This window comes from Canis lupus, chromosome 26 (assembly GCF_048164855.1).
Source record: "Canis lupus baileyi chromosome 26, mCanLup2.hap1, whole genome shotgun sequence".
In the NCBI taxonomy this organism is placed as follows: Eukaryota; Metazoa; Chordata; class Mammalia; order Carnivora; family Canidae; genus Canis; species Canis lupus.
In genome coordinates this window covers 35,881,475-35,897,027 of record NC_132863.1, presented here as the reverse complement: position 1 = coordinate 35,897,027, position 15,553 = coordinate 35,881,475, and the positions used below count along the sequence as shown (strand labels likewise).

The following is a 15,553-nucleotide window of genomic DNA, read 5'->3' as shown; positions in this document are numbered from 1 at the left end:
TCCCCTTTATTCCCTTTCACTATTTTTTATATTCCCCAAATGAATGAGACCATATAATGTTGGTCCTTCTCTGATTGACTTATTTCGCTCAGCATAATACCCTCCATTTCCATCCACGTCGAAGCAAATAGTGGGTATTTGTCGTTTCTAATGGCTGAGGAATATTCCATTGTATACATAAACCACGTCTTCTTTATCCATTCATCTTTCGATGGACACCGAGGCTCCTTCCACAGTTTGGCTATTGTGGACATTGCTGCTATAAACTTCGGGGTGCAGGTGTCTCTGCGTTTCATTGCATCTGCATCTTTGGGGTAAATCCCCAGCAGTGCAATTGCTGGGTCATAGGGCAGGTCTATTTTTAACTCTTTGAGGAACCTCCACACAGTTTTCCAGAGTCAGCCCCTGCTTTAAAGGGTGTCTTAGTCCAGTCTGCTATAACAAAATGCCATAGATTGGACATTTATTTTTCATAGTTCTGGAGGCTGGGAAGTCCAAGATCCAGGTGCCAGCAAATTTGTTGTCTGGTGAGGGACTGTTTCTCATTTCATGAGTGACCATCTTCTCACTGTGTCTACACATAGTGGAAGGGGTAAGGCTACACTGTGGGGCATCTTTTATAAGGGGATGAATCCCATTCATGAGGGGTCTTCACTTCTGACATAATCACCTCCCAAAGTCCACACCTCACAACACTGTTACATTGGGGATTAGGTTTCAACATATGAATTTTGGGTGGGTGGGGATGCAAGTATTCAGCCTATAGCAAATGGATCAACTCTTTAATCCTCTTGACAACCCTAGGAGAATTATCACTTCTATTTTATGGATTAAAGAACTGAGGTACAGTGAGATTAAGGGATTTATCTAAACCCAGTTTGCTCAACTCCAGCACTATGACATTTTGGGTGGGATGGTTCTTTGCTGTGGGGGCTGACTTGTGCATAGTAGGATGTTTAGCAACATTCCTGACCTCTTCCCACTGAATGCCAGTAACAGACTCCCACCTCCACCCCACCTTCCAGTTATGACAACCCAAAATGACTCCAGACATCACCCAGTGTCTCTTGGAGGCAGAATTGGCCCCAGCGGGGAACCACTGATGTAAGGTTACATAGTAAGTGATGGATTCATGATTTGAACCCAGAACCCATGTGTTCAGCTATGAGTCACACTCTCAATGCTCAGGGATCGGATTTTTTGCTCTGATGGTTTCAGCTGCAAAAAAATTTTAGTCCTCTCAATCTTTCTTGTCTCCAAAATGCTATTGATGGCTTTTGGGGAAACTGACCTATCAGGCAAGGGATATTTTTAAAAGGAAGTCAGATTCTGTCCTGACTCTATTCTCCTCTGTTCAAACACTCCCCTGGCTCTGCTCACATCTGATTTGGAGTAGAAGCCAAAGTCCTTACTATGAGCCCCAAGACCTCTGCATGACTGAGCCTACCTCTTGGCCTCCTCATCTCTCCCCCTTCCCTCATCTCACCCTACCTCCTGCCATCTGCTCTTTCCTCATACCCCTCTAGCCCCATGGCTCTCCCTTCTACTCAACACACCAGATATACTCTCACCCCGGGGCCTTTGCACTTGCTGCTCCTGTTGCCAAAACCCTCTTCCTACAGCTCTTCCTACAGCTCACAGACTGGCTTCTTCTTGAGACCTTGAGGTCTCAGATCAGCTGCTATCAGCTCATGGTGTCTTCTCAGTTGACCTGACTGAGCCCACCTGCTCCCCTCCCCACTCTGCGATCACTCTCCATCACATCACCCACTTTCCTCTCCTCCATCACTACCTGAGATGTCTATCCTTTATTCACTTATTGCCTGTCTCCCCTTCTAGAATATAGCCTTCATGGGAGCAGGGAACTTGTTCTATATTATTCACTGTGTACTGCAAACTCATAGCCAATAGCACATAGTAGGTGCTCAACAAATACTGAATGAATGAATGAATGAATGAATGACAGCGGGGTCACCCAGCCCATTGTTGATCTATTATTTATAGCTAATCTTTCCCAAATATCCCTTTGGCAATTGCAGCTCAGGTGAGTTTAGTCCAGAGGACTTGCCACTTAATCCCTGCCCACTGGCCTAGGCCATCTCCAAATAGAGATTCATGAGACAAGAGGATGGAATTTTGAGTGCCTTTAAAAAAAACAACTAATAGTATAGGAGAGAAACCTGAGAAGCCCTTCCCGTTCGCTACAGGAGAATAGGAGCACTCCTATCCATTCATTACGTTACTAAAGACATCATGCTCTTTCCCTAGCTGCTGTGCGGAGGAATGGCCTACACCCCGTGCCCACGGAGATGCAGTTTCTTGCCAGCACAGAAGAGTGAGTTCCTGGTACAATTGATGGAGGAGCCAGTGCTTGGTTCAAGGAGATGATGAACAAGAATTTAATGCTACAAGCAATCCTCCCCCCATCCCCAGATTTTTCTCCAAATGACCTAATGCCCAGGTTTCTACCATCCATCCCTTTGGCTGAGGCATGGACACACCCAACGTCCTTACAAAATGCAGATATGGATAGAAAGGGCAGGATAGCACATTAAGTCCTTCTGATGAGGTGGAGCATCTGAAAGGAGGGTCCAGAGGAGTAGGAGCACAAAGACTGCCTGACAGTCAAGGAGGAGAGGGATGCAGACAGGCATCAAGAGGCTCTCAAGACAAAAGTGTCCTAAGAGACAATCACAGTCCTTCACATTTGCGTGACTTAGGAAGCATCTTCACATTGATGGCACACATAGTGGCTGGTGTCCTTTGCATTTGGCAGCGTGGTTAAGATCTTGAGGTCGGGAGCCCTGCAGACCTGACTTTGAACCTGGCTCTGCTGCTTACCGGCTGTGTGATTTGGACAAGACACTTAACCTCTCTGAGCCTCTGTTAGTTTCACCCACTGGACATGATAGTGGAACCCACCTTAGAGAGTTATTTTGAGATTAAATGAGACAATGTTGATCAAGCATCGATCATGCTGGCCCTTACATGCATGGATGGCAATGCTTGTTATTCAGGGCGTCGTTATCTTGGGTCATCGATGAAACAGCAGGAAGTAAAGTCACTTGCTCAAGGCATCGCTGGACATCAGTCAGGTCTGTTTAATTCACTCAGCAAATATAGATACCTTACCATGAGCCAGGAACTGCCAGGGATGCAGCAACAGACAAAAATCCAGCCCTTGTGGAGTTTACGTCCCAGCAACAAGAAACAAACACATAAGTAAAAGTCACAGTATGTCAGATGGTCCTGAGAGCTTTGCAGGAGAACAAAGCAAGAAAGAAAGCTAGGGAGGGTGCCTGTGGGGTGTGAAAAGGCAGTGTTAAAATGAGTATTCAGGAAAGGCCTCTCTAAGAAGGTTCCGCTTAAGCAAACACCTGTAGGAGGTGAGGGGCTAGGGGATGATCTGTGGGAAGAGTGTTCTCAGCACAGGGGACAGCAGGTGCAAAGGTCTTGAGAGTCCAAAGCAGCCAGGGAACCAGTACGGCTGGAGTTGGGTGAGTGGATGGTAGGAATCAGGGTCAGAGATATTGCTTCTGTGCTGAGGGGTGTTGGTAGAGGGACAGAGCGTGAGGGACCTCATTGTCCAATGATGTAGCCTTGATTTTCAATGACGGGGGAGCCAGTGGAGGCTTTTAGCAGAGGAGGGACATGATCTTATGTCTGATGGTCTTATTCCATGGTCTCTGCTCCTTCCTGGCACTATACCTGGGGGCTTTGAGTCCAGCTTTGAGATATGGTTTCTGTGATTGGCCCAGCCACTCCCTACCACTCAACCTAGGAATCTCTTTGGACCATCTGCCCACACAGAGCTTGTGCTGAGTCTATTGGAAAAGGCCCACTTCTCATTCTCTAGAACTCCATGTCCACTGAATGAAAACCTTATCCATTGGATGGAGACTCTATATTCATTGGAATAAAAGTCCTCTCTCTGGGCCTCAGTTTCCCCAACTGAACAAAGAGAGACTTGCACTAGAGGAGCCCTAGGGTCCCTTCTGCTCTCTCATTCTCACCATGAGGCTCAGTCTGGTTGGGTGCCCAGGTCTGGGGGAGCCCACAGTTCCTGCCAGAATCTTCACCCTGAGAAGTCGGGCTGTAATATTAGTCTCCAGTCCTTGTCATCCTTTTAGACCCCAAATCATATCCCAATTGCCTTCCTGATAAGGGGCCTCTCATGTAGTAATTACAGCCAGAAAATATTTGAAGTATCTTTAATTCTTTTTAAAAAATGATTTGTTGTACAGGAACAATTCTTGATTTCATTCACTTACAAAAATTTTATAATTGCACAATTTAGAAGAATACTTTTAAGCAAAAAGAAAAATGTACCCTACATCTCACTCTCAAAGACTGATTAAAAACAGTTAAGTGAATACTATTCTAGACTATTTCTCGATACCTCTCTATGTACCTAAGTGCATTTTTAAAATAAAAACATTCATCATGTTGTATCTGGTCTTCTCAAACCTGCTGTCTCACTTAATGGAATGTACATCTTTTCACCTCAATAAATTTACAGCAACATTAATATCTTTTAATTATATAATTAACAATTTTTAATTTCCTTCTTTCCCCATACTCTTTTCACTGCACCAGAAAATACAAAGAAAGAAAAAAAAGGGGGGGGGGGAATCCACTATTTCCACCCCCTAGAAAGGTACCAAAAAACTCTATTCTGAATTTTTCTTAATACTCATATATTCAAAAAATGTGAATTTTTAAAAGATTTATTTATTTATTTATTTATTTATTTATTTATTTATTTGAGAAAAAGCGAGAGGGAGAGAGAACAAGTGGTGGAAGGGGCAGAGGGAGAAGCAGACTCCCCACTGAACGGAGAGCCCAATGCAGGGCTCAATCTAGGACCCTGGGATCATGACCTGAGCAAAAGACAGATATTTAACCGACTGAGCCACCCAGGCGCCCCAATATGTGAAAATTTTAAAAATAAAAAAATTAAGTGGTGCAGTTACTGACCCTTTTCCCCTTTACATAATAGACATCTTTCATCTTAATAAACATCCACCTAGATCTTGTTTTTTAATAACTATGCTGACATCCCATTCCGAAAGACGATCATTTTTATTGAGCCAATCCCTTCTGGATGGAGATGTAGGTTGTTCTAGTATATAGTTAGTGCCACTTACAAAAATTTTATAATTGCACAATTTAAAAGAATACTTTTAAGCAAAAATAAAAATATACCCCACATCTCACTCTCAAAGATAGATTAAAACAATTAAGTGAATACTATTCTAGACTATTTCTGGATAGTCTCTTATACCCACACCTGAGGCACCTGCCCAGTTACTTCTTTAGGATAAATTCTTAGACTACCTGAGCTGAAAGTTTGCACATCTTTAGAGGCTTTTGATGCCCTGCTGACCTGCCTTCAAGGAAGACCACTTCCTTTTCCCAACCCGACTGGTTTGTTTCCCCAGGAGGCCAGGAATTCTGATTGTGTTCTGAATGGCTTCTCTTTGGGTTTGTTTAAAGCAAAGACTGTCCCGAAGCTGAGGCTCCATTGGACCTTCTGGCAGACTGCAAGAAGGAGGAGGAATACCGCAGGAACATCTGGAAGGGCTTCCTCATCTCCATCCCCTACTCGGCCAGCATTGGGGGCACTGCGACCCTCACAGGCACGGCCCCCAACCTCATCCTACTTGGCCAGCTCAAAAGGTAAAGGCAAGTGTGCCCTGGCTGGCACTCGAGTTCTTGCTCCTCCCGCCTCTCTCCCTCTCCATCTCAACATTGGGGAAATCCGTACTGAATGCCTTCTATTGGCCAGACTTCTGGGGACCCAGCAGTGGACAGACTCAGCAAAGTCCTGGCCCTGGGGAAGTTCCATTTGGGTGGGAGAGACAAGCAATAAAGGAAATGGGAAATGGATATATAATATGTCGGTGCGATAAGCTATGAAATAAAATAAAGTGGGGATGAGGGTGTGGAAGGGACAGGAGTGGGTGCTGTTTTATATAGACTGGTCAGGGATGTGCCACCTCTCTAACAGGGTGACATCTGAGACCTAGGAGCTATGTGAGCATAGGAGGGAAGAGCATTCCAGACAGGGACTAGCCTGTTCAAAGGTGAGCCACACAAAACCGATGAGGCTGGGGTTCAAGAGGCAAAGGGAATTGTGGGAGGAGATAAGGTAAGTTGTTAGGACCCCAGCTTTTCCTGACAGTGAGATTGGGGCGTCAGTGGAAAGCTGGCAGCAAAGAAACGACATGATGTGGCTGTAAGGTCCCAGAAGAAGCTTCGCAACCAGGTGCACAGGCCAGGAGCTATGTTTCCCCAGCACTGAAGTGGTTCAAATAGTAGCTGGATGGCTGGCTGTCAGGGCAGGAGAATAAAAGAGAAGGATTCTCAGATGGCATGAGTCGTCAACTCTATTATCCCAAGCCTCTTCATTTGCAGATGTAAACAATTCCAGTATTTCAAGATTCTGTTCCTAACAGAACATGAGAGACTCCTAACTCTGGGAAATGAACTAGGGGTGGTGGAAGGGGAGGTGGGCGGGGGGGGGGGGGGGGGGGGTGTGACTGACTGGGTGATGGGCACTGAGGGGGGCACTTGATGGGATGAGCACTGGGTGTTATTCTATATGTTGGCAAATTGAACACCAATAAAAAATAAATTTATTAAAAAAAAAAAAAGATTCTGTTCCTAAGATTTTCAGATTCCAGGATTTTGAGAAGTGGGGATTCTAAGATTCCCCTGCAGTGGAGATGCATCATGTGTTCACTTAATCCACATGAATATAAACGTAAGCATTTGGCAAACAAACACAACAGAAGTATTTAATATGCAACATGGCCCCAGGCTCTGGCCAACTTCTTTATCCCGGTAATCAACCAAAGAATCAAGGACTTCCTAGGATGATGAGGGAAGGCTGGACTTCCTGAAAGCAGGTTCGTTATCACTTTTAATCAAGTGATTTTCATGAGAAATTCTAAGTACACCCATGTGGTACCTCCTGAGCCAATTTTAAAACCTTAATTTTCCACCATATTCTCACGTTCTAAAATCTTTTTGATTTTCAGACTTGATGATAGAAGCCAGTGATTCTCAGCCAGGGGTACATATTAGAGTTAGCCTGGAGGGTGAAAAAAATATGCCTGGGCCTCAGTTGCAGAGATTCTGATTCAGGAGGTGTGGATGGGGGCCAGGCATCACTATTGCCCCGATTGACTTAAGCCCACAGCACACCTTTGGTGTCTTTTCATCTTTGAGCAAGGTCTGGCTGTGCTTTGTGTTTTTTGCTTAAGGATTGAAAAACCGGAAGCCAAGATGGGCCTCCTGCTTGAGACGTGGAGACAATCTGGGTTGGCTTTTTAGTGTCCTCAGTGAGAAGTGCCAGCAAAGGGCCATTCGGCCTAGAGGACAAAGCTGGAGCACATCCCCAGGGTTGGGCAGGAAAGATGTGGGCTCTGGGGCCTCCTGGGGCAGATACCGAGTTGGGACATAGGAAGGAATGGACAGAGCAGGGGAGCAGTTGCTGCCAGAGGGTTTTCAGGTTGCCTGCCCACCCTGATGTGAGCAGAACTTTGTTCCAGCTTGAAGAGAAATTAAGGAAAAAATGCTGGAGGTATAAGTAAAAATATCAAATGTGAAGGATTTTGAACAAATCACATGCAAATCACATGTGAATCACATGCAACATTTAATTGCATAAGCTTGGACCTTCTGGTCTAGAAGGGGGGGGATTTAAAATGAATGCCAAGTAACAGGGGGTTCTGATTCTCTAGCCAGGAGCGTGGGGAGGTGGGAAAAGAGCTACCCTGGGCAACCCCCTTGGCCTTTGCTCCCCAAATACATTTTGTTACTTTACTCTGATTATATAGGTACGTTACAGAACACTCAGAAAATGTCAGGAAAAAAATTGAAATACCTTCAATCCACTGTTAATATTAAGCATATTCTAGTTTCTATATATAAACTTCGGTGTTCTAGCTCGGAAATAGCCACCTGTATGTATGCGCTATACATCGGCCTGGCTGGCCTGGGCTGGCTCTCATCGCTCCCCTTTCCCCAGTTTCTTCCCACAGTGCGATGTGGTGAATTTCGGCTCCTGGTTCATTTTCGCCTTCCCCCTCATGGTGCTGTTCCTGTTGGTGGGCTGGCTGTGGATCTCCTTCCTGTATGGAGGAATGACCTTGAGGTACCCTTCAAGCTTACTTCAAGCGCTGAGCCCAGCTGGAGTTCCAGGTTCCTTCTCGTTGGGTAGAGAGTGGTCTTCTCAAGTCGAGTTTCCTCCTACGGAAATGGAGGATCGTCACTGCAATTTAATGTTCCCTTATTTTTTTTTAAGATTTTATTTATTTATTTATTCATGAGAGAGGCAGAGACATAGGCAGAGGGAGAAGCAGGCTCCTTGCAGGGAGTCTGATGTGGCACTTGATCCCAGGACCCAGGGATCACGCCTGAGCCAAAGGCAGGTGCTCAACCACTAAGCCACCCAGGCACCCTCATGTTCTTTTCTTATGTGGTGACTATAGTAGACCTCACCTCCCAGGGATGTGAGGATTGTGGATGATGTGACCTGCCTCCTACACCCAGACCACCCATCATTGGTAATTACAGACAGCCCTGTCCTTTAAGTATGATAAACACTCTTATGGGAGGAGAGAGAGGAGCACTCTCTCCCGTTTTATGGGGCCCTGGTACTGGAGATAATTTGGGGTGGCGTGAGGACAAGGTATTAAATAACATCAGCTCGTATTGTGAGAAAAAGAATCCTTTATCAACTCTCATAGAATGGAACGAGTCTCAGTTGGGTGGTGGGGAAACTGTAATACCTCTCTAACATTTCCAAATCAGCTTTTCAAACAAAGAGCAAGCGTCAGTTCTAGAGACCTAAGCCAGCAATGGTGTCTAGGCAGAGTGTAATAATCGCTTTGCTATCATGTATTTATTTTTACGATTACTTTTTTTTTATGACAAATGATTCTTGTTTTCCATTTATGGGAGTGATAGAAAGTTTTCTGGTTACATACATTTCGTTCATTAAAATGAAGAATCTAAAATGATGAATCTATTTGGAGGAAAATATTAAGCAAATGTGAGCCCAGGTGGTATGTGGTTATGGGAACATTTGTGAAGGCAGGCTACGGATGCCTGGAGTTTGGGGCATCCTAATGTAGGAACTACACAGTTCAGGGCTGAAGGTAGCAGGTATGTCGTGGAGTCATTCTCCGACTCCATCCCCTCATCTCTCTGGGCCTTCATTTGTCCATCTGTTAAATGGAACCAGTAGATGCTACTCTAGATCAAAGGGATGTGTAGATGTTTGAGAATAGGAAGGCTCTGATCACGGTGTTCTTTGACTCAGATGCCTTCCAGAAATCCTCAGAGCAGAAACTCGGGATTCAAGACCCAAGTTAGCTCAGAGAAGCAAGTTCTGACCTTGGACTCAGATGGATCAGAATTCAAATCACGCTTCCATGTGACCTCGAGCAATTTGGTAACCCCCCCCGAGGTTTAATGTCTTCACTTTAGATTGGGGCTAAAAGTTAGCTTCAGCTAAAGTCAAGTCTGAATGAGGGAGGACGTACAAAGTGTCCAGGAGCGAGCCAGAAATAGAGCCTGTTTGTCCAGTCTACCTGTTTCAATCTAGCAGGCATCTGCAGAACTCAGCCACGAGAGGATGGACGAAACGCAGGTAGAGGGAAGTTCAGTGGCAGACGTGTTTCTGGGTGACAGAGAAGTTTCAGGCCAATGTCGTGACACCATCTTCACTCAGCAAATATCTACTGAGCACCTCCTGTGTGCCTACCACTGTTCCGGGTGTCGAGCATGTAGCAGTGGGCGAGGCAGAAACATCCCTGCCCTTGGGGAGCTTGCACTCAACGTGGGGAAGACAGACAGGGAACAGCCAAGTGTAGCAGGAATGCCAGTTGGAAGTGCCGTGAAGGAAAAGACAGTGAGATGTGAAGATATGCCCTGGAGGACTCTCTCCTCACTGGGAGGTCAGGAGAGCTTCTTTGGGGAAGGGACATGAAGAATGAATAGACCTAATTCGGTAAAGGAAGGAAAGGATATGTGGGCATGAGGAAGAACATTCCAAGGAGACAGAACAGTGAGTGCAAAGGCCCTGAGGCTGCAGGTAGTGAGGGATGTTTTGGAACTGAAAGGTTAAAGTGACTGAGTTGAGGGGGTGAGGGAGACCTGTGGGAGATGAGGTCAGGGAACAAGGCAGAAGTTTTCACCTGGAAATGAACCCCAAACCCCCACCCCAAACTCCTTCACCAAGGGATATTCGGCAGTATCTACCAACATTTTGGTTGTCACTGCTAAGGAAGTACTACTGGCGTCTAGTGAGTAGACATTCTGCAATTCTACAGGATCTACAAAACACAAGTCAGCCTCCTGCAGCAAGGAATCATCCCACCCCACAACAAAGAAAGATCCCGCCCCAATATATTAATTAGTTCCAAGGTGGAGAAACCCTGGGCTGGATCATTGAGAGGCTTGTGGAGGTTTGATCTTCATACAAAAGAGCCATAGTGAGGATTTTTTAAAAATACATTCATTTGTTGTTGTTGTTTTAATTTGGATAAGCAACACATACACATGGTTCAAAAATCAAAACGATGCATAGAGATAGGCAGTGAGAATTCTTCTTCCCAACCATGTCTTCATTTACCCATTCACCCAATACTTCCCCCAAAACAGGCAGCTACTTTTATTGGTTTCTTGGGTAATCCTCCAGAGTTTCTGTAAATAAATAGAAGCAGATGTAGTATATTTTCTGGTGACTAGTCTCCCAATACAGATACGATTTTGTATATTAGCGCGTATTTTTCTAAAGTAAATTTCCATAGGTGAGACTTTGGAGTCTCATTATAAACACATCTTCCTTTTAATAGATATTATCAAGTCATTATCCATAGAATTTGGAGAATTTGTTCTCCTATTTATGATGGATGGTTCTCCTACGAATTTGTACAAATATGAATTTGTTCTCCTGTTTATGATGGATGAGAGTATCTGCTTCCATGCAGCAGTGGATTTTTGCCAATCTGATAAGAGAAAAACAATTTGCATTCATTTTATTAAGAGTCACTTGAGTAACTTTTCTTTTCTTTTCTTTTTTTTTTTTTTTTGAGTAACTTTTCATATTGGAGGGCAACATGAAAAGTTTTCCAATCTTCATTAGGGCCACTGGTATTTTCTTTCTTGTGGCTTATTAAACTGTGTGTTTATATCCTCTGTATATTTTTTCAAATGGGTTATTGGTCCTGATCTTCTTGATTTCTAGCACTCTTTATATATTGAAATATTAGTGTTTATTCTGCAACATAAGTTGCAAATATTTTTTCCTGATTTGTTTTTTACTTTGCTTATGGTGCTTTTTCCATGAAGAATTTCTTAGAAAAAAAAAAATTTAAGGGACATCTGAGTGCCTCAGCGGTTGAGTATCTCCCTTTGGCTCAGGGCATGATCCTGGGGTCTGGGGATCTAGTCCCACATCCGACTCCCTACAAGGATCTGCTTCTCCCTCTGCCTATGTCTCTGCCTCTATCTCTGTGTCTCTAATGAATACGTAAATAAAATCTCTCAAAAAAAGAAAAAAAAACTTTTTTAAAAGATTTTGTTTATTTGAGAGAGAGAGAGAGAGTGAGTGTGAGAGAGAGCAAGAATGCACAAGCCAGGAAAGAGGCAGAAGGAGAAAGAGAAGCAGACTCCCTGCTGAGCAGGGAGCCTGATGCAAGGCTCAATTCCAGAACCCTGAGATCATGACCTGAACAGAAGGCAGACACCCAACCAACTGAAGCACCCAGGTGCCCCTAGAAAATTTTTATAGCTGAATTTCTCAATCTTTCTCATTGTGACTTCTGAATTTTCAGTACCAGATTTTCCCATTACAGGAGTTGTAAAAAAATAATCTCATGTTTTAATCTAGTTTTTTGCTTGCTTTTTGATTTTTACACTGAAATCTTTTACCTGTTTAGAGTTTATCCTTTAAAAAAAAACACATTTTATTTATTTATTCATAGAGACACAGAGAGAGAGAGAGGCAGAGACACAGGAAGAGGGAGAAGCAGGCTTCATGTAGGGAGCCTGACGTGGGACTCGATCCCGGGTCTCCGGGATCACGCCCTGTGCTGGAGGTGGTGCCAAACCCACTGAGCCACCAGGGCTGCCCTGTTTAGAGTTTATCCTTAGGGTGCAATGTGAGGTTTGGATCCAACTTCATTTCTTTGTTTCAGGTGGCCACCCAGTTTTCCAGTGCTATTTATTGTCACACAAAAGTTTTAAAATTTGACAAAGTCCAATTTATCTACTTTGGTTGCTTGAGCTTTTAGCATTATTATATCAAGAAATGTTGCCTAATCCAGAACCAGAAAAATTTAGCCCCATATCTTCTTCTAAGAATTTTATATAAAAAAAGAAAAAGAAAAAAAATTTTTATACATCGAGCCCTTATATTTAGGTCTTATCCATTTTGAGTTTAAAACTTTTTTATATGGCTTGAGGTAGGGGTCCACGTTCATCCTTTTGCACGTAGCTATCCAGTTGCCCTAGCATCATATGTGAAAAGACTTTTCTTGCCTGGTTGAATGGTCTTGGTACTCTTACCAAAACCCAGTTGAGCATGGAAGTATGGGTTTATATGTGGACTCCCAATTCCATCCCATTGATCTGTATGTCACCACCACTGACCATCTTTTCCACACCAGTCTGAGATACCAACTTGACCATAGACTAAATCCCCAGCCTATTTCTGGACTTCTGACTTTGTTCCGTTGGTTTTATTCACGTGTCCTTTTGACTCCCTGAAGAACTGTAAGCCTGGGAGTCCTATGAGCAGATCCACATTTTTACAAGGGCAATGAGGCTATCAGTGGGGAGAACAGACTTTAGAAAGGGAAGACACAGGGAGGGAGGCCACTCAGCAGCAGGCTGTTCATCTCCAGAACAGAGAAAATGAGGCTTGGCCAGGGAGTGGTGGGGAGTCGAGGGGTTATTCACATTTGCAGTGGCTGCTCCTAATCTCCCTACTCCATTTCAGGGGCTGGAGGAAGAAGAAATCTGAGATCAAAAGTGTTGCAGAAGACAGGGCTCGAGCTGTGATTCGGGAGGAATTCCAGAACCTGGGGCCCATCAAGTGCGTGGTACCGGGGTTCCTGGTAGTGGGGGGGAGCCCAGCGTAGACTTTCAGGAGAGCCACCTCCCACCCCGACCTCTGGATCCCTGGGGGCTGAGTTCCAGGGGAATCAAGACGATGGCCTGGCAGCCTGAAGATGGAGGGTAAGAGGGTGGCTTAGCCAGTCAGCCTCTTGTCCTGGCCCAGGAAGCCCCTCAGGGTGTACCTGGGGTGGGGACCTGCCACCTGTCCAGCTTGGGCGCTGTTTCCCTCCTGGCACGCAGGATCCCCAACACAACCTCCTGGGACCTTTCTCAGAGCACATTTTCCATTCAGTGAGAATACCTAGGAGTTAGGAGGTCTGCGCCCAGGAGCTGGCCCTGCCACGAACTGCTGTGTAGCCTCGGGCAAAGCACTAACCTTCTCTGGGCCCTACTCCCCAGTCCGTGGAATGGCCACTTTGGGTAGATGTTTACTCCGACTTTTGAAGATTGTCTGTGTCTGCCCTCTGCACATCCATCTTCCTCTGCACATCCATCTTCCCCTGCATGTATGACTGTTCCTCTCTCTTTCGCCTCCCTCTGTTTCTATTTCCTTTTTTTCTGACTCTGCCTCTACTTTGCTTTTCCTTTCTCTCTAGTGATTCTCCTTAGGACCTTGGGAAATTCCTGGTGGGAATGATATAAATAACCTGGGGGGAAGGTGGTGACTGATGCTCAGGTAGGAGCTTGGGGGAGTGTGGGAGCCCCTTGCAGGAATCCCCTTACACCCCAGGATACCCTTCCCCTCACTCTGGGGAGTGGATTACTTCTCAGGATACCCTTCCCCTCACTCTGAGGAGTAGATTACTTCTCGCAGCTTCTCAGAGGCAGGGCCAGGGGCCAGGTCACAGCCAGCAGGCACCTGCCTCAGACCTCCCCACGCGGTGGTCCGCCCAAAGCCTGCCATCAGCATAGCGCCTGCCTTATCTGTGCCACAGGTTTGCCGAACAGGCTGTGTTCACCCTTTTCTGCATGTTCGCCATCCTCCTCTTCTCCCGGGATCCGAAGTTCATCCCTGGCTGGGCCAGTTTCTTCACCCCTGGGTGAGACTTGGGGAACTTGAGGGTGGAGCCCCAACAGGGAAGATTCTGGGATGGGCCACCAAGAGCTGGAGAGACAGTGTAGCTGGGGGTGAGGGGAAAGGGCTGGGCTAGGCGTATATCCTTGGTCCCCTGTGACTATAAATTTTACCCTCTAAAAAATTTAGGTTCTGATGATAAAACATTTTGGGTTCTCATGTGTCAGGAGCTTTGCCTTTGGAGTCAGGCAAAACTAAGTTCAAATGCCAGCTCTGCAGCTTGTAAATGGTGGTACCCTGAGCACATCATTCATTCATTGACTCATGAGTTTGTTCAATCAGTCAGCATTTATGGAGCACCTGTTGTGTGCTACATATTGTGCTAGATGCTGGGGATGCAGACAAAAGCAAATAGTTCAACAGCAAACCCCTGCAGATTGCAATGAGCACAAAGAAAGAAAGAGCAAGAGGACTATATTATAAAGGAATGAGGCGTGGGCATTGACTGTGGCTAGTTCTGGGAGGAAGCAAAGTTCCCAGTAGAAATAAGCACTGGAGGCATGTTGGGAATGTCTACTGAGAGCCAGAGGGCAGGAACTTAATTTGAGGAACGGAAGGAAGCCTCATGTGACCAAGGCTCGGTGGGAAGGGAGGAAAATCAGCAAGACATCACAGAAAGGGCAGGCAAGAGCCAGGTCCTGGAGAGTCTTCTTGGATGAGGAAAACTTTTCTTTTTTGGGGGGGGGAAACTTTTCTGTGAGGGAGGCTCTGTGCCTCTGTTTTCTTATCTGTAAAGTGGAATTATCAAAGTACAATTCTTATTGGATTGTTCCAAGGATCAATGAGGTAGCTCATGTCAAGTGATTAGAATGGCACAGGAATGAACTCAATAAAGGATTAGCTCTACTTGCTAGGGGATGGATTGGGGAAAAGAGGTAAGAGCTTTAACACCATCTAGATGACCCTCTGTCATCTAGGACAGGGCTGGCAAACTAAGGCTCATGGGCCAACTCTGGCCCACCACTTGTATTCGGATGGCTTTTCCATTTTTAAATGGGTAAAAATCAAAAGACAAATATTCACGATGCATAGAAATTATATGAAAGTCAAAGGTCAGTGTCTATGAATAAAGTTTCATTGGAACTCAGCCACACCGGCTCATTTAGGTATTGCTCACAGCTGCTTTCATATTGCAACATTAAAGTGGAGTCAGGACAAAGACCACATGGCCTGCAAAGTCAAGAGTGTGCCCCTTTACTGTGCGTGCCTTACTGTGCGCCCCTTTACAGAAGATGCTCACTGGGTCTTGCCGGCATGATAAAAATGGTAGCACTGGACAGGCAACCATCAAGATCTGTTTGGAAGTTAGAAATGATAGCTCTTGCTGCCCAATAGGATTTGGGG

At 45.2% G+C, this 15,553-nt stretch overlaps 1 protein-coding gene across 2 annotated transcripts in view; it reads left to right on the top strand.

Moving 5' to 3' along the window:
* SLC13A3 (solute carrier family 13 member 3) overlaps positions 1-15,553 on the top strand; it is a 74,676-nt gene that overhangs the window by 37,724 nt on the left and 21,399 nt on the right. For both annotated transcript variants that reach the window (XM_072801314.1, XM_072801315.1), the window contains exons 4-8: positions 2,269-2,335; positions 5,497-5,679; positions 8,036-8,161; positions 13,016-13,111; positions 14,070-14,174. In XM_072801314.1, coding sequence (XP_072657415.1) covers positions 2,269-2,335; positions 5,497-5,679; positions 8,036-8,161; positions 13,016-13,111; positions 14,070-14,174 — 577 coding nt within the window. The remainder of the gene's footprint in view (positions 1-2,268; positions 2,336-5,496; positions 5,680-8,035; positions 8,162-13,015; positions 13,112-14,069; positions 14,175-15,553) is intronic.